The sequence below is a fragment of the Vigna radiata genome, chromosome 6 (genome assembly GCF_000741045.1).
Source record: "Vigna radiata var. radiata cultivar VC1973A chromosome 6, Vradiata_ver6, whole genome shotgun sequence".
Lineage (NCBI taxonomy): Eukaryota > Viridiplantae > Streptophyta > Magnoliopsida > Fabales > Fabaceae > Vigna > Vigna radiata.
The window spans coordinates 26987216-27011509 of NC_028356.1; the positions used below are offsets into that span (position 1 = coordinate 26987216).

The 24294-nt window shown below is 36.3% G+C and overlaps 2 protein-coding genes across 6 annotated transcripts in view; one reads left to right on the forward strand and one right to left on the reverse strand.

The window, feature by feature from the left end:
• Positions 1-221: 221 nt before the first annotated feature.
• On the forward strand, positions 222-3586 carry LOC106764832 (aspartic proteinase Asp1). Of its 3 annotated transcripts, none has more exons than XM_022782323.1 (9): positions 222-614; positions 1265-1382; positions 1469-1695; positions 2076-2309; positions 2416-2554; positions 2667-2861; positions 2935-3007; positions 3119-3191; positions 3273-3586. In XM_022782323.1, exons 1-9 carry the CDS (start codon positions 433-435, stop codon positions 3376-3378), a joined length of 1347 nt encoding a protein of 448 aa, XP_022638044.1. In that variant the 5' UTR covers positions 222-432; the 3' UTR covers positions 3379-3586. The 3 variants fall into 3 exon arrangements, with proteins under 3 accessions (XP_022638044.1, XP_022638045.1, XP_014504730.1); XM_014649244.2 differs by having other exon boundaries at positions 223-614; positions 3104-3191; XM_022782324.1 differs by lacking the exon at positions 3119-3191.
• The window catches only part of LOC106764831 (kinesin-like protein KIN-7C, mitochondrial), a 33394-nt gene continuing 12514 nt past the window's right edge, over positions 3415-24294 (reverse strand). Inside the window, exons 7-26 of one of the 3 annotated variants that reach the window (XM_014649241.2) lie at positions 22072-22131; positions 21290-21368; positions 20779-20846; positions 18183-18245; positions 17969-18073; positions 12769-12873; positions 12562-12669; positions 12082-12228; positions 11746-11928; positions 11392-11562; positions 10895-11131; positions 10637-10777; positions 10432-10548; positions 6748-6798; positions 6594-6641; positions 6289-6522; positions 5405-6145; positions 4461-4550; positions 3810-3853; positions 3415-3711 (exon numbers count right to left, since the gene is read on the reverse strand). In XM_014649241.2, the coding sequence (XP_014504727.1) occupies positions 3833-3853; positions 4461-4550; positions 5405-6145; positions 6289-6522; positions 6594-6641; positions 6748-6798; positions 10432-10548; positions 10637-10777; positions 10895-11131; positions 11392-11562; positions 11746-11928; positions 12082-12228; positions 12562-12669; positions 12769-12873; positions 17969-18073; positions 18183-18245; positions 20779-20846; positions 21290-21368; positions 22072-22131 (2769 nt within the window). In that variant the 3' untranslated portion in view covers positions 3415-3711; positions 3810-3832. Of the gene's footprint in view, positions 3712-3800; positions 3854-4460; positions 4551-5404; positions 6146-6288; positions 6523-6593; positions 6642-6747; positions 6799-10431; positions 10549-10636; positions 10778-10894; positions 11132-11391; positions 11563-11745; positions 11929-12069; positions 12229-12561; positions 12670-12768; positions 12874-17968; positions 18074-18182; positions 18246-20778; positions 20847-21289; positions 21369-22071; positions 22132-24294 lie in introns of all 3 variants that reach the window. The other 2 variants (XM_022782321.1, XM_022782322.1) reach the window with 2 other exon arrangements.

Below are 24294 nucleotides of genomic sequence, written 5' to 3' on the forward strand. Positions count from 1 at the left end.
GTTTCATTATAGTACTTGAAACAGCAAATAAAGTTAAAAAAAATTTGGTAAAAAGGATTAAAACGAATTTTATAAAGTTGAAAAACTAAATTGTACCTTAAAAGGACTAAAACCAAAATCGTCCCAAAAGATAGGGACTAAAAACATACTTAACCCTAAAAAAAAATTCCAATAAATAGTAAAAGAAGTGTTTAAAAAAAAAATCAACTAGAACATTAAATAACGTTGTTATGTACCAACTGCACCTGACAGAAAACTCAAACTAGAAAAGTAGACACCGCATAGCAGAGTGCCGTTTTACATTTCAGTCTCCCAACCAAAATCCTTTGTTTTTCTTTTCTTTCTTCATTTCTTCACTTCTTTCTAAGACAACCTTTGCTTGATTCATTGCTACCTTTTTCCCCTTTTTTATTCATAAAGCTCTTTCCAACTATGGATTTTAGAAGCAAGGGAATAACATGCCACACGCTTTTCGTATTATTTCTTCTATTTTCTGCCATTTTCCCACTCTCTTTCTCAGCAGCCAATCAACCCCACAAAGCCAAAAACCTCGCCACCCATCGCCTTTCCTCCTCAGCTGTTTTCAAAGTTCAAGGAAATGTCTACCCTCTTGGGTATGTTCTCATTCTACCATGATTTTTTCTTCATACTTAATCACTTTCTCACTGTTCATTTTTTCTCAGTTCTTGTTTAGTATGATTTAATGTTTGGATGACTTTGTTCTGCTATTCCTATTCTAAGTTGAGCTGTGCTTATGAAACATCGTTGACCTGTTTTCTTATATTTTTTAAAAAATGGGAAAAAAAAAGCGATTCTGCTTTTCATCAGTTCTTGTAATTTGATCCCTGATCTAGTCTCAGACTTTTCATGGCTGTATCATTGAGTTTTACCTACCATTCAATTTATAATTTGGTTAGAGAAGAAGGAAAAGTAGGTGTGACTAACCTCTTAACCTTTCTTTTTTTGTAGTCCCTTATTTTTGAAGGATGGGGTAATTGGACCCCATCTCTTTTAACAAAAATAAGTCACTTTTTTCTTATGCCTGTTTTGGGGGAAACAAAAGGAAATATGGTTGTCGAATTTCTAAAGTGAATTGGTTTATTGAGAACTAAGTTCAAGTCTAATATTTCCTCCCCAAACCAGGTGTACTTAAGTAAAGTAAGGTTGACTTCTCTTTATAATTTGGTCTTTATCTCTATATTTGTTAATGTTAAGTTTAAATTATGATGATTCGGTGAAAAATATCTTAATCTTGTTTATACAGGCATTACACAGTGACTCTCAACATTGGATATCCGGCCAAGCCTTACGACCTTGACATAGACTCGGGTAGTGACATCACTTGGGTTCAATGTGATGCACCATGTAAAGGTTGCACCAAGGTATGCAATGCTTAAACTAAGATTAAGCCTGTTTCTAAATATTCTATCCTCAGAATCAGTATTCAGCTGGTGTTAAATTTTTGCAGCCTCGTGACCAACTTTATAAACCCAATCACAACCTTGTGCAATGTGCGGAACAATTGTGTTCTGAAGTGCACTTACCAACAGACCATAATTGTGCTTCCCCAGATGACCAATGTGACTATGAAGTTGAGTATGCAGATAATGGATCATCTTTGGGTGTGCTTGTCCGGGACTACATTAATTTTCAATTCACCAATGGCTCTGTGGTGCGCCCTAAGATAGCCTTTGGGTGAGTGTTTTCTGCTATTAGGGTTCTTTTTTGGATAAACTTATACATTAACGCTTATAGACAAAGAAAATAAGCAGGTAAAATGATTGACATCACATGGGCTAAAACTAACTTTTTATGGAAATTCTCTCATCTAAATTTTCTATACTTGTTGCATGAGATGATTTTAGGTCATAGGAAAAGCTCAATTCACTTTTGCTTGTAGTTTTCTTCTTTTACAAGTGTTTATACAGAAGCTTATTCTAATGAGACATAATTAGTTAATTATTGGTGAAGTTACGATGCTAACAAAAATATGGTGAAATTTTGCATTAAGTAAATTGATCTGCTCACAGGATTTCTGAATAATTTAACAGTTTCTTTGTGTGGTGCATGGCTAGGTGCGGATATGATCAAAAGTATTCTGGTTCTACCTCCCCACCTTCTACAGCAGGAGTCATTGGCCTTGGCAATGGCAGAGCAAGCATTTTAACTCAGCTTCATTCTTTGGGTCTGATACGCAATGTAGTTGGACACTGCCTAAGTTCAAGAGGAGGAGGGTTTTTATTCTTTGGAGATTATCCTGTTCCCACTTCGGGAATTGTTTGGACAACCATGCTGCAGACTTCTTCGGAGTAAGTTTTAAAATTGATGTTATTTGTTCCTTCTTAGATGTTCTTTTTTTCAGACATGCATCATCTGTTGCCACTCATGAATGCTTGCAAACAATAATTGTTTCAGAAAACACTACAGCTCAGGACCCGCAGAGCTGTTGTTCAACGGAAAAGCTACGAAAGTTAAGGGTCTTCAACTTATCTTTGATAGCGGGAGCTCTTACACATACTTCAACTCCCTGGCGTATCAAGCTGTTGTAAATCTGGTAAGATGGAAACTGGAAAGCCTCAATTTTAGCCATCAATTTCATTGTCTTATATGTTCTACATATATTTATTCCGCCATCTTCAGTTAATTATCCTTGATCGATGATTCAGGTGTCGGAAGATTTAAAGGGGAAACAGTTGACAAGAGCAACCGATGATCCATCACTTCCAATTTGTTGGAAGGGTCCAAAATATTTCAAATCGTTAAGTGATGTCAAGAAATACTTCAAACCCCTAGCATTTAGCTTCACAAAAACTAAGAATGTGCAGTTGCACCTTCCGCCAGAAGCTTATCTTATTATCACTGTGAGATCCGTTTAAGACTAAACCTGTAGTTAAGAGAACAAATGAGATAGGCTAACATACTGCACTTTAACAGAAACATGGCAATGTCTGCTTGGGGATTCTTGATGGCACCGAAGTAGGACTTGAAAATCTCAACATAATAGGAGGTAAGGCATGTCTAATGTTAAGTATAAACAAATTCCACTTTTGTTTCTCTTGTTATTTGTCGTTTTGATGGCAATACACCTTTTTGTCGATCTCAGACATTTCTTTACTAGATAAAATGGTCATTTATGACAACGAGAAGCAACAGATTGGATGGGCTTCTTCAAATTGTGATAGACTTCCCAAGTAATATGTTTTACATTATGATTTCTTATATAATTTTGAACATCAAGTGTTTACCAGTGTTTTTCTTTTTTTCATTACCAGTGCGGAACGTGATTTGGAAGGCGATTTTCCACATCCATACGCAGCCAATTTGGGTATATTTGGGAACGGTTACCCTGCATCTTTTGAAAATATAGACGATCAATGAGTTGTTGGGAAAGGGTGCTCGGATGTACACTAGATAGCATCTATAATTCCATGTGGAATATATACATAGATTCTTTTGTCACCTTAGTACAATATTGAGCTTCATAAGCTTCATTTTGTGAATTTGTATATGATAAATACCAAATAACACAAGGTACAGTTACCAATCCTTGCTAGCAAAAGTTTCATTTAGTCGTGCGACCTCAAAACCTATCAGCAGCAACTAGCTATTCACTTAAATTAGCTCACAGGGCTTCACCGCTTCCATTCACCAGCTTAAGTATGATTGGTAGGTGGTTGTCAGTATTTTGGTAACTTATGAAGTATAATGTATCTGCAATTAAAATGCATATTAAGTTAAAAGAATATCCTAAATTAAGAAAATAAAATCAGGCGTCCGTATGCTTAGGAATCGCTACTAACTTCTAATACCTTGTCTACACTCCAGCAAGATGCTATAAGTTTTGATTGGCGTACTGCAAGATGTTAAATACCGTTCATCAGTCACCATATGTTGGTCGTAAGAGATTATAATATAAGGTAGAAGATAACAGACAAGTACACCGCTTAAAAGACAACTGCTAAATAAAAGAGCATCATGTTGCTCAATTTTCTTCCTCCATAAACACCACGTGGTTTTTATGAACTGATAAATGCAAGTCTACAATTTTGAATTAACTTACATGACTTTTTTTTGCATATACAGCCTCTTCAGACACTGAAAATATATAATATCGATATCTAGGTATTGCCAATTCAGCACCGATTTTAAGAAAATGTCAATACAGACAGTGAGTAAAGGAAGTAATCAGTTGTACAAGAAAGGTGGTTGCAGATATTATAAGGTACGTTAGAAAGCCGGTTTTAAAAACATATCTACCATCATCAATGTGAATATATCAGAAACATCTTCGACGGAGTTGGTTTTCCAGAATATAAAGGAAAATAAGAAAAAAAATAACAAAATATGAACCTGAAATATAAATTAAAATCTTAAAGCGAAGCAGAAAAATATTATTTTCTTTCAATAAGATTTGGCAATGAATAATTATTGTTGAACGGCAGGAAAGTAAGACGTGTCACCTTTGCCTGGCAAATCTTTGTTATTGCCTCAATATGAAGGTTTTGTAGTTCTTCAAGAGCCAAAACATCCAGACCAGCGATATCCTCACCCTATTACATGGTTAAAAGTAATATCATTTCCGATCTTTCAAGTATGAAAATCAGAAAACCGAGTCCAGGCTTATCTAAAACAAAATACATGACCCCCTACGGAAATAACTATTCTAGGCAATTTTGATCCCTACTCTTCAAAGAAGACTAGAGAAACCAAATTCATGATACTGTTTCACCGTGTTGAAAGATCAAATTCCATAGAGTATGAATTTTCTATACTAGTTGCAAATTTTAGGCTGGTGCTAGTAACTTGGTTTGTTGAAGCTGGTCTCCCTGCTTGCAATATTCTTTTACTATTAATCATTCCTACTGGTCCATTGTCTTTAGCTGCAGCCATGCAGGAACCTAAAGCTCGCCAGAGATTTAGCTACTAGATTCCAGATATTTAAGCAAATTGTGTTTCGCACTTTGTAAATTCCCGTTTTCCCTAATTCAGGGTCTGAATTTCAAACACAAAAATGTAGTCTAAGTCACTATAGGCTGAGGTAAATTCTTTCAGATACATATGTAGTTGTACTTGTAGTCTGATCTATCCTCTTTGAAAGATTTATTCATGTTTTTCCACTAATTATGTTTCTTTGACAGAAATTGCTATTTTATTAATTATAATATTATAGAATTAGTTAATCATATCTGATCATGAATACATCTATTCTTCCTCCCTTTACAGTCTAGCTTTTCTCAACTTTCTCTTACTTCATCGTCTCTCGTAAAAACCAATCACCTAAACTCATTTTCTCATCCCCAACCTTAGTTAAGTCAAGAAATTCACTCAATGCAGATAATCAGTATGATTCATATTATCATGAAACATCAATGAAACATAAAATGAGATCATCAGAATGAGATACCTTCAATATAGAAATATGACTTTCAAGTTCCTTGCATCTTCTTCTCTCTCTTTGATAATTAGCCCTTAGTTCTTCTAATGCAATCATATCTTCCATGCTTCCCAAAGTTTCAGCTTCTTTGTACTGTTTCCTATGAGAGTACCCATTAGATGTTGGATATCCGCTTTTAACCTTGGTTTGTACATCATCACGCACATGAACTGTTGACTTGTCCTCAACATTAATGCCAGACTTTCTCATCTTTGACACCAATATCTGCAAGCTAGAAAGCTCATATTCCAAATCTTGTTTTTGGTGTTTTATTTCATCAATTGTCCTTCTTAGGTCAGCTTCTACTTCGACTTTCACAGACAGAGCTGCTTCTAGTGCAGCTTCTCTTTGGAGTCTAGCACTAAGGTCCTTCTGCAACTCCTCAATAAGAAATTCATTCCCACGCTTTTTTGATTTCCCATCTAAATGAAAATTATTCTTTACATTTTGCTTGCTTTCATAAGATGCTGGAGACAAGTTTGACTTGCCAGGTGTCTCTTTTGCAGCTGCCAGATCACCACTCAGCTCTGCATTTTCATATGTAAGTTTAGTCACTTCTTCAGCCAGGTTTCGGAGCTCAACTGCTGCGGCTGCTGCCAAATCTTTTGCATATGAAGCTTCCTCCGCAAGTTTCTGACTTTGAATTTCAAGCCCGTCTTTCTCTTCTGCCAATCTCACATTCTCTTGCCTTAAATTCTCTATTTCCGCAGCCTGCACAATTTTATAGTAAAAATTATTTCACTCCTACTGGAACACAAACAAGAAAAAACGTGTAGGAATCAGTTCCCAAATTTATTAATTTTAAGTTTCCTTCAGCAGAAGGTGCCAGAAAGAGAGAGAGGGAGAGAGAGAACCTGCACAAGAATTTCAGAACTTATAATTGAATCGTTACTTCCTTCCTGCACTTGAGAAACTATCACATTCAAGTTTTTGATTGATTGTGCTTCATCAGCCTTTCCCAATACGTCTATAGAATAGTCAGTCTCATTATCAGCAACATGACGATAATAAGTTGATGATTTATCCAAGAAATTTATCTGTTTCTTTAGTGAAATAATTGTCTCTTGCATCTCAGCATTCTCTGAATTCTGTAGAATTTAAGCAAATGTCAGGAATTGCAACAAGTCGCCTTAAAAGGTCATACAATTGTGTGATTTACCTTCAACTGCAATTGCTCTTGAAGTATCCTGTTATCTGCAGACTTGATCTGAATGCCCAATTAACATTAGAACGCCTTACTATAGTACTGAGATTTATGCTACTTAAATGCAATGAAATCATTCTGAAACTATCGAGAGGACAAGACAACCTACCTCAAGTTCAAATATTTTTTCATTGAGCTCAGTGGTAAGCTTGGATAGAGCCTACATTATAAAGTAATGTGTTAGTTGATGTTTACCAATAAAATATACCCAAATTTTTATTTTAGAGAAAAAAAAAGAAAAAGAAAGGCCTTAAATAGGTAGAAAATTTGCAAACTAAGCTTTCGTTAAGAACCATTAGAAAACGAAGTGTCACTCACTACAAGCTACTGAAATCGCAACTAAACCTTTGGGTATTATAAAATAGTAGAGAAGATTAGGAGAAATCTCCCTTATGTGTTTAGCATACACATAGGGTAGTTTATTTATAATGTAAGATAAGGGTTAAACCGTAAATAGAGAATGGGCTAAGCCCAATTAACATAAACACACAATTTAACATTTAACACTCTCCCTCAAGTTGGAGCATATAAATCATATGTTCCAAGCTTGTTACAAAGACAGTCAATTCTAGGTCCTCGTAAGGACTTGGTGAATGTGTCTGCCAACTGGTTACTTGAGTTAACGAACTCAGTCTTGATATCTCTGGATATGATTTTTTTTCTAACAAAATTACAATCAACTTCAATGTGCTTGGTTCTCTCATGGAAGACAGGGTTAGAGCTAATATGAAGGGCAACTTGATTATCACATATAAGTGTCATGCGAGTGACATCTCCAAATTTCAATTCACTAAGTAATTATTTAAGCCACACAAGCTCGCAAGTAGCTGATGCCATAGCTCTATATTCTGCTTCTACGCTGGACCTTGCAACAACACTTTGCTTCTTACTTTTACAAGATATCTGGTTGCCACCAATAGAGACACAATATTCAGAAGTAGACCTCCTATCAGACGGGGAACCAGCCCAATCAGCATTTGAATAGCAAACGATTTTTATATCGTTGTTAGGACCATATAACAAACCTTTTCTAAGTGATCCTTTAATATACTTCAGTATGCGAACAACTGCATCCCAATGGTCTTCACATGGGGAGTTTAGGAATTGACTCACCACACTAACTGCGAAGGAAATGTCAGGACGCGTAACAATAAGATAGTTTAATTTACCAACTAATCTTCTATACTGTTCAGGATCTGAGAAAGGCTCTCCCTGATTTGGTAGGAATTTGATGTTAAGATCCATAGGTGTCTCAACAGATTTACAGTTCATCCACCCTGTTTCCTCCAAGATGTCTAACGCATACTTCCTCTGAGATATGACAATACCAGTATTGGATTGTGCCACTTCAATACCCAAAAAGTACCGGAGTTTGCCAAGATCTTTGGTTTGAAAATGGTGACAAAGGTGTTGTTTCATCTGAGAGATGCCAAGATAGTCGCTTCTTGTGAGAACAATGTCATCGACATACACTATTAAGTAGATACATCCAGTACTTCAGTGGCGATAGAACACTGAATGATTTGCTGCACTGCGAGACATACCAAATTGTTGAACAACACAACTGAATTTACCAAACCAAGCTCGAGGAGACTGTTTTAGGCCATATAAGGATTTGCGAAGACGACATACCAATCCAAATTGTAACAGAATAAGCCATTGCTATAGGTCGAGGAGGACGTCCATGAAGTGCATAACATCTATCAATTATGTGGCTAGCTTGCCATAGTGGTCACGTTTTGGTTGTCCTTTACCTGGCTTGCGAGACCGACTTCGATCACCACGTTGGGCAGCCATAACTGAGGAATCATCAGTATGAGGAGATGTCTCAATAACTGGTTTGCTCGGAATACGCAAAAGAGCATAACAAGTAGAAGTAAAGTTGGGTATGACAGGAGAACCCAAAATTTGATCACGGACATGGGAGGAATCATCAGAGAGTCCGTATAATGCCAACAACATGAAGAACTTTGATCGTTGTTCCAGTTCTTCCGCAGGAGTGGAGGCAGGAGGTAATAGCTCATTAAAATCGTGAAGGAGGGCATGAACTTTACCCAAATATTCTACCATGGGACCAGGACTACACGGACCAATAACAGTGAATAGGTCCTGACAAACACCATAAAGACGCTGGGTGTCATTTGTGTATAATAGCTTCGCTTGTACCCATACTTCTGAACACGTTTCATATGATCGAAACAATTGTTTCAGTGAGGAGTGGATGGTGGACTTTATGACAATGCACAACTGGGCATCAATTTTCATCCAGCAGGAAGTGTCATCTGTGGTAGCACTAGTCACATTTTTAGTAAGCTGATCTACATACCCCTGACTCTTCAACCAAAGTTTGATGTCGGACGCCCATGTTACATAATTCGTGTCATTTAACTTCTCAATGGATAAGTGTACATTCGCATAATTGGTGTATATTGAGGAATCAGAAGATGAGGCACCAATAGAAGATGAGACACCAACAGAGGTGTTTGTAGACGAGGAAGATGCCATGGAGAGGGAGAAACCCTAAAAATCCAAAGTGCTTTGATTGATGCAACGACAACAGATCCATAAAGAGGGCGAGGAGGCGATCACGACGGTCCTGGTCGGCAGCAGATCTCTCCAGCGACACGCCAGCACGCACGACGGGAAGCGGTGGATCTGGTGACTGTTGCGGCAGCGCGTGGAGGCACGTGGGTGGCCCGTTCGCCGCGATCTTTGCACCACGGTGGTCACCCAGCCGAGACGATCCGGATGGTATGGTCGTCAGTCGATTCTAGAACTCCGACGGTGGCGACGGCGACGGCTTCGACTGCAACGACGATGGGTACCGGAGACTGTGGAACTGGCTGGAACAAAACCTAAGTTCTAGATACCATATGAAATAGTGGAGAAGATTAGGAGAAATCTCTCTTATGTGTTTAGCATACACATAGGGTAGTTTATTTATAATGTAAGATAAAGGTTAAACCCTAAATACAGAATGGGTTGAGCCCAATTAACATAAACACACAACTTAACATTTAACAGGTATGATATGTTTTATTCTTTAACCAAAAGAAAGTGGAGAAGTATCTCTCGACAAAGCAAGAAAATTGAATTGAATTTGAATTTGAAGTTCATTTGTTAACCATAGGACCCTGTAGATGCAAACCAAACCCATCGGAGTCAACTACAGAAATTTCTATCAAAAGTAGTCCAATAACACCCTCACTAATAAATCTAGGGATCCTCACGACTGAAACAAACAACTTAGTCAAAGTTTGGTTTTCTTGAAGAAATAGTTTATATGACAACCTCCTAGAGTTGAAGTGCGGGACAAATTTTTTGTTTGTAAATTGAATAACGTATTTGATGGGTGAAAACAAGCACCACAACAATGATTCAACATGTTGCAATCAACACTTCGTCAGCTTGGGTTTTTAAGCAGTAAATGTCACTCTTAGCTTTTTGTCTACAAAATCAATGCAAGGTTGTGCACTTTTGGTATATGTTGATGATTAGAACCAAACTTCATGTAATGATGCCTGGTTGTCACATACACAATGAGAGGAAATGTTGTAAATAGCAGACTATTAGCAAAAATATTCTCAATATCTACATAATAATTAGGAAAAAAGATCTTTAGAATTATTTTATTCATTTCTGTATACGTTTATTTCCTTATTTAAAAGAATTTTATTATTACAATTAGAGAATATGAAAATGTCATTGGTGTAATTGTTTTCAATATAATAAATCTTTATTTTCCTAACATAGTAAAGCCAAGGTCACTTCTAATATATTTTTATTTAGTTACCTGTGACATTTCGCTATTACTTGGTGCATGTCCTAAGGATCCAATCATCCGTTGTTCCAGGATACGGATCTGATTCTTCTTTTGGCTAATTTCACCCTTCAACTTATGCATGTCCTCCTGTCATAATAACCAAAATAACCCACCCAGTTTTATTCAGAAATATTAAAATTGTTGTTCATTTGTTAATCTCAAGTAGAAACCTAACTTGTAGTTGGATATCTTCAGGCTTGTTAGCAGCTTCCTCTGACAGTCTTCTCAGAGAACTAATGCAGAAGGCCACCTCACCAGCCAACATTTTCACTTGTTCCCGCAGTAGATCCATTTGATCTGTAACAGTCGTTCCAGTCTGCAAGGAAGTCATTCAGCACAATTTTGGTTCACATACACGAAGTCGTGAATTTCAATATGCATGTATCATGTTTATCTTTCCAAAAACATTGATCACTAGTATTTGAGATCTTACCGGAGGAAGTTCACGGCCTCCAACAGTTAAACTGAATAAATCACCTGCTTGAGTTCTTCCTGGAAAAGAATTAATGGCTGGGGCATTATCCTTTCTGCTGACTGAATTCCTGCGTGAATCTTTCATGTCATAAAGCATAACTCTAGTTGAAGTTAATTTTGAGCCAGATGCAGGTGATCCATTTGCAGACCCTTCACTATCAACATTTGGTGATAATCCATCAACATTATCAGGTTTCTGCATTGGTGGTAAATATTATTGGTCGGATAACAACGAACGTGATGTACTAAGTTCATGTAAAATTTAGATCAAGCAATACCAATCGTCAAATCCAAATCCACACTAGGCAAAAAGTCCCCAATCTTTAGTAACCTATTATTTATGAATTAGGATTTTTTTTTATTTATAGATTCATATTAACTTCTGATTTCTTCAATCATCTAGTCAATTATGTCAACATAGTAAGTAATACATTTCAAATAAAGAAAATAACATACTCTTAGCTTCAACCACCCAAGCATTCCCCGCCTTTTGCTTCTTTTGTAATCCTTCCCCAATTCATCTAAATTGATAACATCATCCTTTTCTTCTGGTGAAGGAACTGAAGCGTGGCTCCCTGCATCATCATTTATCCAGGACTCACGTTTTCTATCTGGTAAATATGCTAGCTGCATTCAAAGAAGATGAACATCTGTCACTATCATAAATAGCGTTTTACAATTTCACTGTAAAAAACTGCAAATGTGCATGTAAAAACAACACATCGATTGAAAGTCTATACATTAAAGGATCAAATTACAAAGCATATAATTGACTGCTTCACTAACTGCAGTACCCTTGTAAGAAAATACCTCATCTTCCCCAAAAGAATGCCTCCGTCTATGGCTGGGCCTTTCTGGAATGCTTGATGACATTGTATTCTTTGTAGAAACCAAGATTAATTTGGTTAGACGTTGAATTCTTCCCATCAATGCTGCTTTAGCTTGTTCCTCCTCTTCCAATCTCGACTTCAATTTGGATTGGCCAGCTTCAAGCTATTACATAATCAAGTAATGCTTAATGTGGGGAAATGAAAGAACATCATACCCAATAAAGATATCACTAGGTTAAGATTCAAGACACATAAGTCTCCCACCAAGTACAGTGGCATTTTTTAGATGATCCAATATACATGCCTCAGCACAAACCTGAAGCTTCAAATTAACCAGATCTTCTTGTGAAGATGTGGCCATATTGGGATTCTCAACCATGCCACGCTTTAAATGTTGCAGCTCCTGCTTTAACTCAGAAATTTCCCTCTGGTATTTCTTGATCAAAGACTTCTCATCCAAAATCTAGCACAGGAAATCAGCTAAGAGTTAAATAGCATGAAACTAATGTGTCAAGAGGTTATCTGAATGGGTCTTAAGGGTTTATGTAAGGAAAAAAGGGAAAAAAGGGAAAAAAGGGAAAAAAGGGAGGATCTTTGCATCCTGTGGGGAGGAAGACAGGCTTCCTTAAATGTGTTTGTACATTGTTGTGTTGCCAGAAATAAAGAGACAGTTATTCTTTTGTGAGCTAGGGTGTGAGTTACGTGTCTAGTGTCCATACCAGGATAGTGTTCAGGGTTTCTTGCCTTTAAGAAACCTAACATTATCACAATATCGGCATTTTACACATTAACTAACCTTATTTTGAGAAGCTTTGATTTCAACATGCTTACTCCTGTGAGCAAATTTTAATGTGTTATGTGTCTCTTCACTACTGCTAGATGCGGGAGTAACTGTGCAAATGAGCTTCAACAACCAAACCATATTCATTTTCAAACATTAGTTGGCAATGAAAATGTTTACAAATTACAACTGGCAGAAAATTTAAAAATAAATTGCACTAACAGAAATCCTTCCATGGCCACTAAGGGATGATTGTAACAATCGAGTGAGCTTTGAATCTCGATAAGGAATATGAGTTGCCTTTCCATCTGTTAGTTTAGCAATCACCTGCAATGCAGAAACAAGATAAAGATAATTACTTCACTTACAAAATTTGATATTGGGAATGTGTCACACCGTAAGAATGTAAAACAAGAGTACACCATTGATATTCTTTACTTGTAGAACATACTACAAGCTGGCACCAAAGCATAATACTAGAAATAACCAAAATATGTTCCTTATAGCCTTATAACAAAGACTTACTACTGACACAGAGATGTACTCCAAACAATTGTTAAGAGACGAAGGGACTCGTTAGATCATTCACTACACATATGGGCTATATAAGGACTTTTAAATGCAAAGGATTAATGAAGAAAGTGAAGTATAAAACTCAAGAACAAATTATTACCAAAGCTAGTACTGAAGAGGAAAAAAATGTTCGATTTATACACTTGAAAAAGATTCTACTGACTGAAGATTTTATTGAAATTGATCTTTGAAACAATCCATCAACCTCTATTTATAAAGAAATCTAATCGTAAAGTAATAATTACAAAAGAGATCTTAGAATCTTTTAACAGCTTCTTATAGCACACTTGTAACTAATTACAAAATCCTATTGCTGCTTATCAACTATATTTTATCTTGAATCAATATGCTCCCCCTAAAGTTGTTGAATAAATATCCATCATTCCCCACATGCACATCACATCAGTATGAACCTCCATTTTAAATTTTTCATTTCTCTTGAACAATAATATCCTTGAAATATTGAAGGAGTTAGTTCACGACGTGTAAATGTCTCTCACTTGGATAATGGATATATTGACTCACAACATAAGTTATGTCAAATCTGGTGCAAGCTAAGTAACTCAGCTTTGCCACAAGTTTGATGAGATTGGTCCTTATTCACAGTAGAACCTTCATCACACCCAATTCTATGGTTTTGTTTCACAAGATGTCCAATGGTCTTGCAATCAATCTTAGTTGTTTCATTGAAAAAATGAAGAATATACACCCTTTCGGACATAAAAAAAAATACTTTTCTTTGAGTACACTACTTCTGTCCCAATAAAGTATTTTGATTGTTTTAGATCCTTCTTCTCAAACTAAGCAACAAGTTTTCTTTGATGATTAGTTTTTTATGTTTACCTTCTAGAGAATGCTTGATGAATAGGGTATAGTCACGTTGACTCTATTGATACCCCATGGAGATCATAACCTATGTGAGTCTACCAAACCAAGAACAGGGCTCCTGGTTGAGTTCGAACAAGGCTTTCTTTAATCTACACACTTTATTCCAATCAATAGACCTAAAACTTTGAGGAATCTCCATGTAAACTTCTTTCTCTAGATTTTCATGCAAGAAAACGTTTTTCAAATCAAATTGTTGAAATGCCAAACCAAAATAAGTTACCAATGACAGAATGATTCTAACAGTAATCATCTTTCTAACCATAGCAAATGTTTCCTCATAATCAACACCATAAGTCTTAGTATGCCCTTTAGCAACTACCCTTGCCTTGTGAGGATCTATTGAATATAGTAAAACTAGGTATAAGATTAATCTCCTATGTAGAAAATACACACAGGTAATGCATTTATAATAATAAGAATGTGGGCTAAACCCAAATACAAATGAATCTGTAAAAATAACATAATTAACATAGGAACTATGTTTCCCTAATTAGCATAAAAAACAATATATCTAATACTTCCCTTCAAGTTGGTACATATATATCATGTGTACCAAGATTCTTACAAATAAAATCAATTATCAGTCTCCATAAAGACTCAGTAAAAATATCTGCTACCTGATCATTTGTGTTGATAAACTTAGTCTTGATGTCTCCAGATACTATTTTCTCTCGAATGAAATGATAGTCAATCTCAATATGTTTAGTCCTCTCGGGAAAGACAGGATTAAAACTTATGAAGAATAACCTGATTGTCACATATAAATGTCATTTCAATGACATCACCAAACTGTAACTTTCTAGGCAATTGCTTAAGCTCAAAATGTTCATAAGTGGTTGAGACCATAATGCTATATTTTGCTTTTGCACTAGTTCTTGCCACAACACTTCGTTTCTAGCTCTTTCAAGAGATCAAGTTATTGTTAGAATTCCAAGTATGAGTCTAATTCCCACATTGGGTAGAAATGAGAAAGTAAAGCACCATATAAAGGTGAAGACCCATTAACCCATTGTTTTAAGATTTTGGATAGAGAATGATGTCAATCCCTTATGTGGTTAGGCTTAAGTCCCATTGATGTTGTAGCTCTCCAGTGAACCTCCCCCTCCATAAACCTAACAAGTGGTATCAAAGTCAGGTTAGGCTTAGATGAGTACAATGGTCCCTATATCTTCCTCACAAAGGGTTCCAAGTAAGTGTGTCCCATTAAGATGAATTGCGGTATGAAAAGAGATACTTGTGGCTGGTAATGCTTCCACTGGAGGGGAGTTATATTTAAGGAGGAAATTGTCCCTCCTAGCTAGTGTGCATTTTTCGTTTTAGAATAGGGCTTGTCTAGTGTAGAAAGGATTTTCTTTCCTTGGAAGCTATTGGATGTTTTCTATATTATGTTTTTTCCTAATTAAAACGTGATCATAGATTGTGCAATAAGATTTGTGTGATAATTTCTTTAACTGAATTTGAGATCTGGTTTCTTGTCTCCAAGAAACCTAAGAACCTTACCATGAATTAAAAGTGTACGAGTTGTTTACAAAATGTTTATTCTTAGCAAAGTCACCCCATTTTGGTGAGGTGTATAAACAATGAAGTTTGATGAAGAATGTCATGAGAAACCATAAAAATGTTTAAAAGAACTGTTTCCCTAATTAACGTAAAACACAATATATCTAACATGATCTAATGTGCTATTAGATTTATACTTTACATTATAAAACTCATCCGAATCCTACTATCTTTCTATCATTTGGTTGTCAACAATCTTCTGTGTCTAGTTCTTTTCTGAGGCACTCATCCCTTCATGCATTGCTTGAACCCAATTCTCATCCTTTAATGCTTCTTGAACTAACATAGAGACTCTAGTTGCATCAATGATAGGAGTCTCATTGGTAGCAAAAGTGTGGTTATAGAACGAGAAACATATAATGTTAAAACCGATGAATGAGGGGTTATATGGTCTATGCATTAGAGTCCTTACATAAGGTTATAAAAACATTAAAAGAGGAATTGGAGTACTAACCAATCCTGGCTAGAGAGCAAATACTAGAAGATGATTGATTGATAGAGTCCATGGAGATTTTAGACATTCAATTTCAGTATATAATGCAGACATTCCTTCTTCAATTGAAAAGGATGGAGTCCTGGCAGAATTTTCAAAATCTGAAATTGCTTGCTAAACCTTTCTTGAGAGTTGACCTTTTAGTTCTACTAGACAAATGAGAGCTATCTCCTTTCCATGTAACTTGAAGCAATCTCCTTAACATGGCTAAATTTCTTAAAAATGAGAACACCAACATTCCTCCTTGCCTTTTGAGTTGAGTTTCATGTTCCGAAAATTTGAAGTTCTAGGTCAAGAAACCTTTCCAAAGAACATGGCAATTCTTTGAGTGGAATACTCATCCATCATGACCATTCAACGACTAATCTCGAACACTACAGAAGACTTCAAAAAGAGAAGGAAGTCTTTCCTTCCCAAGAATTTGTTCCCTCACAAGAATTTGTTCCCTAACAGGTCGTATTCTTATTCCATCCTAATAAGAACTTAAATATCTGGGATTGTTCAACAAATGGAGTAAGAGTTACAGCCTGCTATTTTCAAGCCTCAAATTTTGATATTGGTCCTACTCGATCCATAATCCTTCAACATTCCATAATATTTTGCCATAAAGAGGGCACCCAGCTTTGCACCAAAGATCTTACTTTCTAACTTATAACATGTAGATATGTTTAGTCACATGGAATATGTATTTGCAAGGTCTTCCCAAATTTCATAAGTACCATAGTAGGACACATAATTTTTATCGATTCATGTAGTCATGGATCCACATAGCTATGTAACTAGTTGAATAATCATTGTCCCAAATTAGGAAATAAGGGCTATCTTGAGATATGACCTCTCCTTCAATATGGTTGAGCCTAACTCTAGCCTTTAACATGTGATATGATCATAGATGGGGCAACAATGAAGAGTTTTCAAAGTGACTATAAGCATAAAAGATCAAAGATCAAAGATCAAAGAATAGGAATTCCATAGCTCTTTTTTTTAGGACAATAAAAAGATCAAAGAGCAATAAGCATAATAGTGTTGCCTTGATTAGTGCTCCTGAAAGGAGAGCCATGCAACCAAAGCCAAAAGGGCAAAACAATGGAAAATTTGGAATCACCACCTCAAGATGACTTCGATCAAGCAAGCAGTGGCGGGAATGGTTACCTGATGCACCAGAAATGAGTGGTACAAAAAACCCACTCCAAAGAAAAAAGTTGTGCATGCAAGCATGCAGCTACAAAGATGGCAGCACAACAATGGTGGTAGAAACAATGGTCGTGAAACACAAGTTGGGCACACTTTAGGCAACCCTATAAAAAGGAACCATAGCTAAGACAACAAAGAGAAAAACTGAAAGAAATGCAGAAGGACAGCTCCCACATTCAAGAGATTTGATACCAAATTGAAAAGGATTAAACAAAATGAGAGAAATTTTATTCAATTGATACAACGGTCTCTATACATAGAGAATTCTAACCCTAAAGTAATGATTACAAAAAGATCTATAAAATCATCCAACAGATTCTAACAACACACTTATAATTAATTACAGTTGATAAATACAAGAGACTATATTTGAGAGACCTTAATCACTCCTCTAATAAGTTCTCATATTTATATTTAAAGAATTCTGATACAAAGAGTATAGGGAAGAGCAAAGATCAAACTAGAGACCAAGATACAAAGACAGGTACAGTTCATATAGCAGTTTTCCAATACAACTTCTTTCTACTTATTCTAACAATTACTATGTCCTATAGTAACTTATCAACTATAGTTTCTCCTAAATCAACAAATACACAACTAATCTCAAAAACAAACAAAAATATGTACAGTACCTGTCCTTTGAAATAACTACAATCTCATGCATAAAACAGGGCAAGAGAAAAACTAGGATCTAAAACATTAGTATAGTATTACCGTTCCAAGAGTAAGCAAGCTTTTATTAATATAAGAACCTTCTTTTCTCCGCAAACCAGTTGTTTCAGCTTTAGAACTTTCTGAACCTGCAAGATCAATTAAGTGCTGGAAAAGGAGTTGGGGGGTGGGGAAGGAGCTCTTAGAAATAAATAAAACGATAGAGGTATTTACTGGAGCAATATAGTAATCATAATCCTGGTCTTGTGAGTGTTACCAGGTGGGACAATGTCACATCCTCTTCCCCTGTATTTTCCCCTCGCGAACTGCTTTCAATAGTCTAATAGAAACAATGTAATCACTAAGACAGCATAAGCCACATTAAAAAGTAGAAACAATGGTATAGTACAATCCCAATTATGATTGATGTAAACAGATTCATAATGAATTGTGTCGTATAGCTTGCTACACACGAAATCAACCAATTCATGAAATAATAGAGCTCTGCAACCACAAAAATTAGTTTAAAACTTAGAAGAGTGCAAATAAGGAAGTGAAAGAAAAAATTATATATATGTTAGACCGTTACTAGTCTATGAGAGGAGGAAGAGACTTTAATTAATTAGTTGGTCTAACTGCTGTCTAGGCAGTTAGGAGGAGCGGGGAGAGAATATTAAACCTATATAAATAGTTGTAAATAGTGGAGAGGAAACACTTTTGACTTTACTGAATTGTTGATCAGGACGCATTGTCCCGAGGGGGAGAGGTTAAGCTCGCTGTATTCTTTATGTTGATCATAAGTGAATAAAAGAAGCTTTTTCTTAATCTGTGTGTGTGTGATCGAAGAGTAAGGAGTGAGTTTTCATAGGTTCTTGAATTAAGAACCTATCAATATACCAAAATATTTTTTACATAGATCTTTTAATTGACTGGTAATGTAACTAGTGCACACCAATAATATGTGCTTTTTTGAGTCAAGACCATCTGATACATGCCAGAACTTAATTTTCTTAATGTATTGTCAATTTGGCTGGTTACTTTCTAATACACTCTGGATGGCATTTGGCAGAGGAATCCATGAGCAAAGGAAGAACAGCTCATGATGTTAAAAAGGAGGCAGCGGAAACAGAGAACTAAGGAGGTAGAGTAATGGAAAAGTAGCTCGGTGCAAGGATGTGGTGGTATTTGTGATGAGCTAGGAAGCTTAGAAGGATAACTTATCCAAGGAAGGTAGCTAGAGGAGGTAAAGCTCTCTCTCTAGCCGTGACTTTGCAGAGGAAAGAATTTGGAGTCATCTCAACAGTGGTTCTTTACCATTAATGCACAAAGTGATTACAAAGAGGTGGAAAGGTGGATTCATAGATCCATCCAAGCCTTTCCACGGTGCTACCAACTTAAGCTGATCATCAGCCGCACAATATTGATCAAATGACACGTGTATAACACGTTTACAATGTGAAACATGTGAAGCAACTCGAACTAAACTCACTGGCAGCAAGTGAAAATCACAGGCATGCTGGGCGAGAGAAGGTTTCCACTGAGTGCAGCCCAATCTGGAAGTTCTTCTAGCCTTCTTTCCAAATGAAGTAGTTCTTCACTTCTACTTGCTTGGGAATGTCTTCTAGGTCTTCTAGCTATACCTCTAGTGATGGGGCCTTGATTGAAAGATGGGCTTGGTCCTTGATTGGCAGATGGGCTTGGGCCCAAGCTATCACTTTCCATCATCTTCGAAGAAAAGAACATTGTGTGTTTCTTTGAAAGTTGGGCTATGAAAAGATTGTATCTATAGGACGGACAAAAGTGCCAGCCAAATAGTAGGTATAAGTGAAGTCTTCTAGAGAAGAAAGGACTATCACCAAGTCAGTGTTGATAAAGTGAAGCTATTGTGGATGTCTAGCCCGTAAAAAGGGGATGACAATGTTACGAGTATCACATAGAATACTTAAACCTTAACGTTCTCCCACCTAACAAACTATTCTTTTGGGTTATAGACTCTCCTCTTGTGATTAAGTCCTAACAAGGTATTACCAAAGGTTAAAAGGAAGAATATTCAATGCAATCACTTAATAAAAACTATATTCCTCTTATGTTTATAGCATCTTACATCTGTCAGGAATTGTTTGTTGTGTGGCTTCTGAACAACCAAAAGTTTAAAGCAACATTAACTAGATGGGACTGTAAGAATGTTAATTTAGATTGTTATTTATTATGACTCTGGTTAACAGCTTCTAACTAGCTCTAGAATTATTTCTTGATTAGCTTCTGTACTCAATCACTAATAGTATTAATAAGAAGGATTGTGTTAAGAATTAAGAAGCAATTTCTCTCAAGCAACCTCTGTTCTGAGATTGTAGTGTAGGATCAGAATCCTCTATAATCTTTTGACATGTTCCCAAAATATGAAACTCCTGAGACATTTTCTCTTTTGTTTTTTAATCTTCTTTCTTGTCACAGATGTATTCTCTAAGATCCAGAACTTCAGACATTTTACTCCGTAAGCACGGGCACCTCAAAATAGTCACCATGTCAGTGTCAAATACTTTTGACACTAAAAATACTCATGACTGCATTCCACTACTTGTACATTTAATAATATTGCCTATTGAAAATAATTTGATTATATAACATTGAGTCCAGAGGCTGCAAACACACATTCACCTATGTTCATTAGCTGCTGCCAGAATACTACAATAATAATGCATATAGACAGGCATTTTACCACTAGACTTTTGGCAACATAGAAAATTATATTAGTAAACATAAAAAGGCTGAACACATTCTAAATCTAAGCCCACTAGAAATTCTTTTGGAGTTTTAATTGACAAAGAAGCATGCATTAAAATCTTAAGCATATGGAGATTGTCTTGACATACCAAGGTGAAAATAGTGTGGCTTCGACTGCTAACAAGATTGAAATTATTTGAACCCACGTGTCTATGCTCTGCATTATTTCAGAGACAAGCTTTAAAATGCATGAATTAGAATAAACAAGAATCTAACAATACATGACCAAAGGAAATATTTTAACAATAAATAACTCCCAGGAGATCATAAAATTGCAGGAAGCAGAAAAATTTAAGAGCAAAGGATGGTCATGTTTCAGTGGAGCAGAACGTAAGGCATTCTAAGGGAAAAACTAAGAAGTGAATGCCACCGACTATTTAAAATGATAAGAAAGAGAAGAAAAACACTAAAAGGTTTTTCCTACTCTTAAAGTTGGGAGAGAAACTGAATTCTTTTTATTATTACTGCTCTAGCTTTCCTATTACACATAATTCCCTATTTAAGGGATAGTGGATCAACATAAAAAGAAAGAAAAGGAAATTCCTAAAAAGCCCACACTAAAGAAACCTATTAGACAATACAATATATTTCAACACCTACCTTCTCCAGTAGCAATCAAAGAAAGGGCATGAGCAGGAGATAGCACAACTTCCTCTTTGATTCCTTCAACATAAGTACCCTGTTACCATTACATATACCTTTAGTCTCATTATAAGATTCAATTAAAAGGCATATCATGCCTTCTTTACGTGATGTCTACGACAAGAAAAATAAGAACCAGTAGCTTTCTGTGTACCGAAGAACATTGCTGGCAACAAGTACCAAAGCCCATATACAAAACATATTGTAGAGAGAAATGGTATGCATTAGTGTGACATAATCCTTTTGTCTTCCTATTTTCACAGCTGAGGAAGATATAATATAAAGCATTACATAGGGCTGGGCCGAAGGCCATATACAAAATATATCTAACAGATATGAAATTGAATTGGGATCTCTTATAGCAGAATTAGGATTGTTTTACATATGTTCATACAAGAATTAGAACTGTATGGACCTTACAACTACAAGAATTAAGAATCATATTAGAATACACAATATTGATCTGATATACTATTATTCGAAGTATCAAATCTCTCTTTCCGCATTTTTAAAGCTTATAATTTCAACAATAAAAGATCAGACATGCGGCAAGTTTAAGGTAAACTGGCCAAGTAAAATTCACCAAAGTAAAACTTATAACAGTGAGAACACAAAGCTAACAACATAGTGAGCTCTAAAAAGAAACTCAAGACTTTTGGATAAGCTATTTGTGAGATGAAAAAAAGAAAATAAATAATGACCAGCTCTTGAAACCAATATTAATTAATAAATACAAATACCTGAGCATCCTCTCGTATTCTTAGATTCTGCCCAATTGGATCCAGCAAGTCATTAATGACCTACAACAAGAGCAGATAAAATTGAAAAAAAGGAATGCTGTTAGGTTCCTAGATAGAAGAAACCTGGAAAAACCCACTGCAACCACCTATACTCACTGTGTAAAACTAATATTATTGATTCTGGGCACAAATACAGTATGAGAGCAGCCAAGGGACAATGTTCCCTTCAAACAGGATGCCAAAACTCCTGTCAACCCTTCTCCAAACTATCATAAACGTCCCCTGCATACAAAGACACCTAACTATATAGAAAGTCTCACCCAACCTAAAAACCCAACTAACAACTACTTCTCTATATGTTTCCACCTTAACATACACATTACATATCCTAACATTATACACCGCTGCATAAACAACCTTGTCCTCAAGGTTAAAGTCTAGAATTTGGTCCTTAATTGCTGCAACAACTTCCCTATGGCTGCCTCAAGGCTTCCTCTCTGCCCTTGGATTAATACTTGCTGCCAGACTTGATCTTCCATCTGCCCATTCATCAAAATTGGGGAAGATTCATCAGCTTTTGTGGCCTTCTTCCCAGTTCGTCTACCAATCAGCTTGGTAGGTAGAAGCAGGCACTTTACTTTTGCAGGATCGTCATGATAGACCCGAAGATCAGTAAGAATCCTTACATTTACCCCAACATCCATCAGAAGTTTCCTCCTCAAAGTAACTTGTGGTTGAGAAGGATTTCTGATGGAAATACCTTGTCATAGTCCTTAGCTCCAATTATCGTAAACTCCCAAAAAAGCATGTTCACATGTGCAGATAAAAAAGACCTAAACTGATTTGAGCAGCTATTGTCCCCTTGATCAACGTCCTGCATCCCCTCTTTGGTCAAACAACCTCCTTGAGCACTGTCTATGTATGCTTTGCAGGCCACCCAAATGTCCTGAGTTTGATTGAAGAATTGTCCAGCCACGAAGTCCTCAAAATTCTTTGGAGGTCTTCTCCTGATATACATCAATGTCCTCAATGATAGGATAAATGTGTTTTCATTGTAATGCAAGGAATTAAAAGCACAGTCTTTCGAACCCATTAGATGGGAAATTCCAGGTGCATTATAGTATGGCTCTGAATTCAAGATTAGACCCTGTATAGAGATTCGAACCTCTAAAATTGCTGAGATACCTGGTTGCCACTTCTCAGTCTCATGGCCAGACCCGGTGTTAGGTAGACTAAGGCAAACTTTGCCACAACTATATAATTTTGGGTTAAGCCGAAGCCCACAAGAGTGGTAGTGGACTTCCATGGTTACAAAGGGATAGCTGCTAGGGAAGAAAACATCAACAAAGTAAAGGCCACCATGATAGGGTGATCCCTCTGCTCCAATAATTACTGCCCTCAAAAAATCTATTCTTGATTCATAAACTGTTAAGAGAGTGGAAAGTGTATACTAGGAGGAAGAAACATTAATTACCTAACTGTTTGGCAGTTAGGCAGGGCAGGGTGTATAACCATGTATATAAGGCAGAGTTAGGGTAACGGAGAGACTATTGAGTATATTCTTTGTTGATAGTAGCATGACACATTGTCCTGGGAGGGGGATTAGGCTCCCTAGAGCTCTAGTTGTACATGATTGTTGAGATAATTCAATACATACTATTCTTTTCACTATACGCTCACTGTTGATTTCTGTGTGTGAGTGTGTTGAGAGTGGGTTTCTCTTCCAAGAAACCTATCATAAACTCTGACAAATATTGAATCCAGCAAATCCTTCTCCCATGACTTCAACTCTTCCTGGATTCTTTCAGCACAATTCTGTGAAACCCTCAAAATTTCATCTTTGACTTCATGGCTATTGTAGCAACAGCACTTTCGGCAGCGACAGCTACTCCATTATTTCCATCTCTCACAGGATAAAGAACCCAAGAATTATCAAACAATGGCTTCGGAGCAGTGCTAAAAGGAACAGAGGGACCAACAAAACTTGATTTAACTGTATAACTAGAGAGTGGTTGAAAACAAAAATCTTTCTTCAACCACATATGACTACTAAATCCAGTTCCAAGAAAATGAAAAGAAGATCCAACAAAATTTGCATAATTAACAGTGTTACTTCCATCTGTTGTCACACTCTCACGTAAACTTTCCTAACTCCCGATCTGTGATACTGCTGCCAAACTCTTCAATAGCATGCTTCTTATGAAATAGTAAAAGAGATGAGGG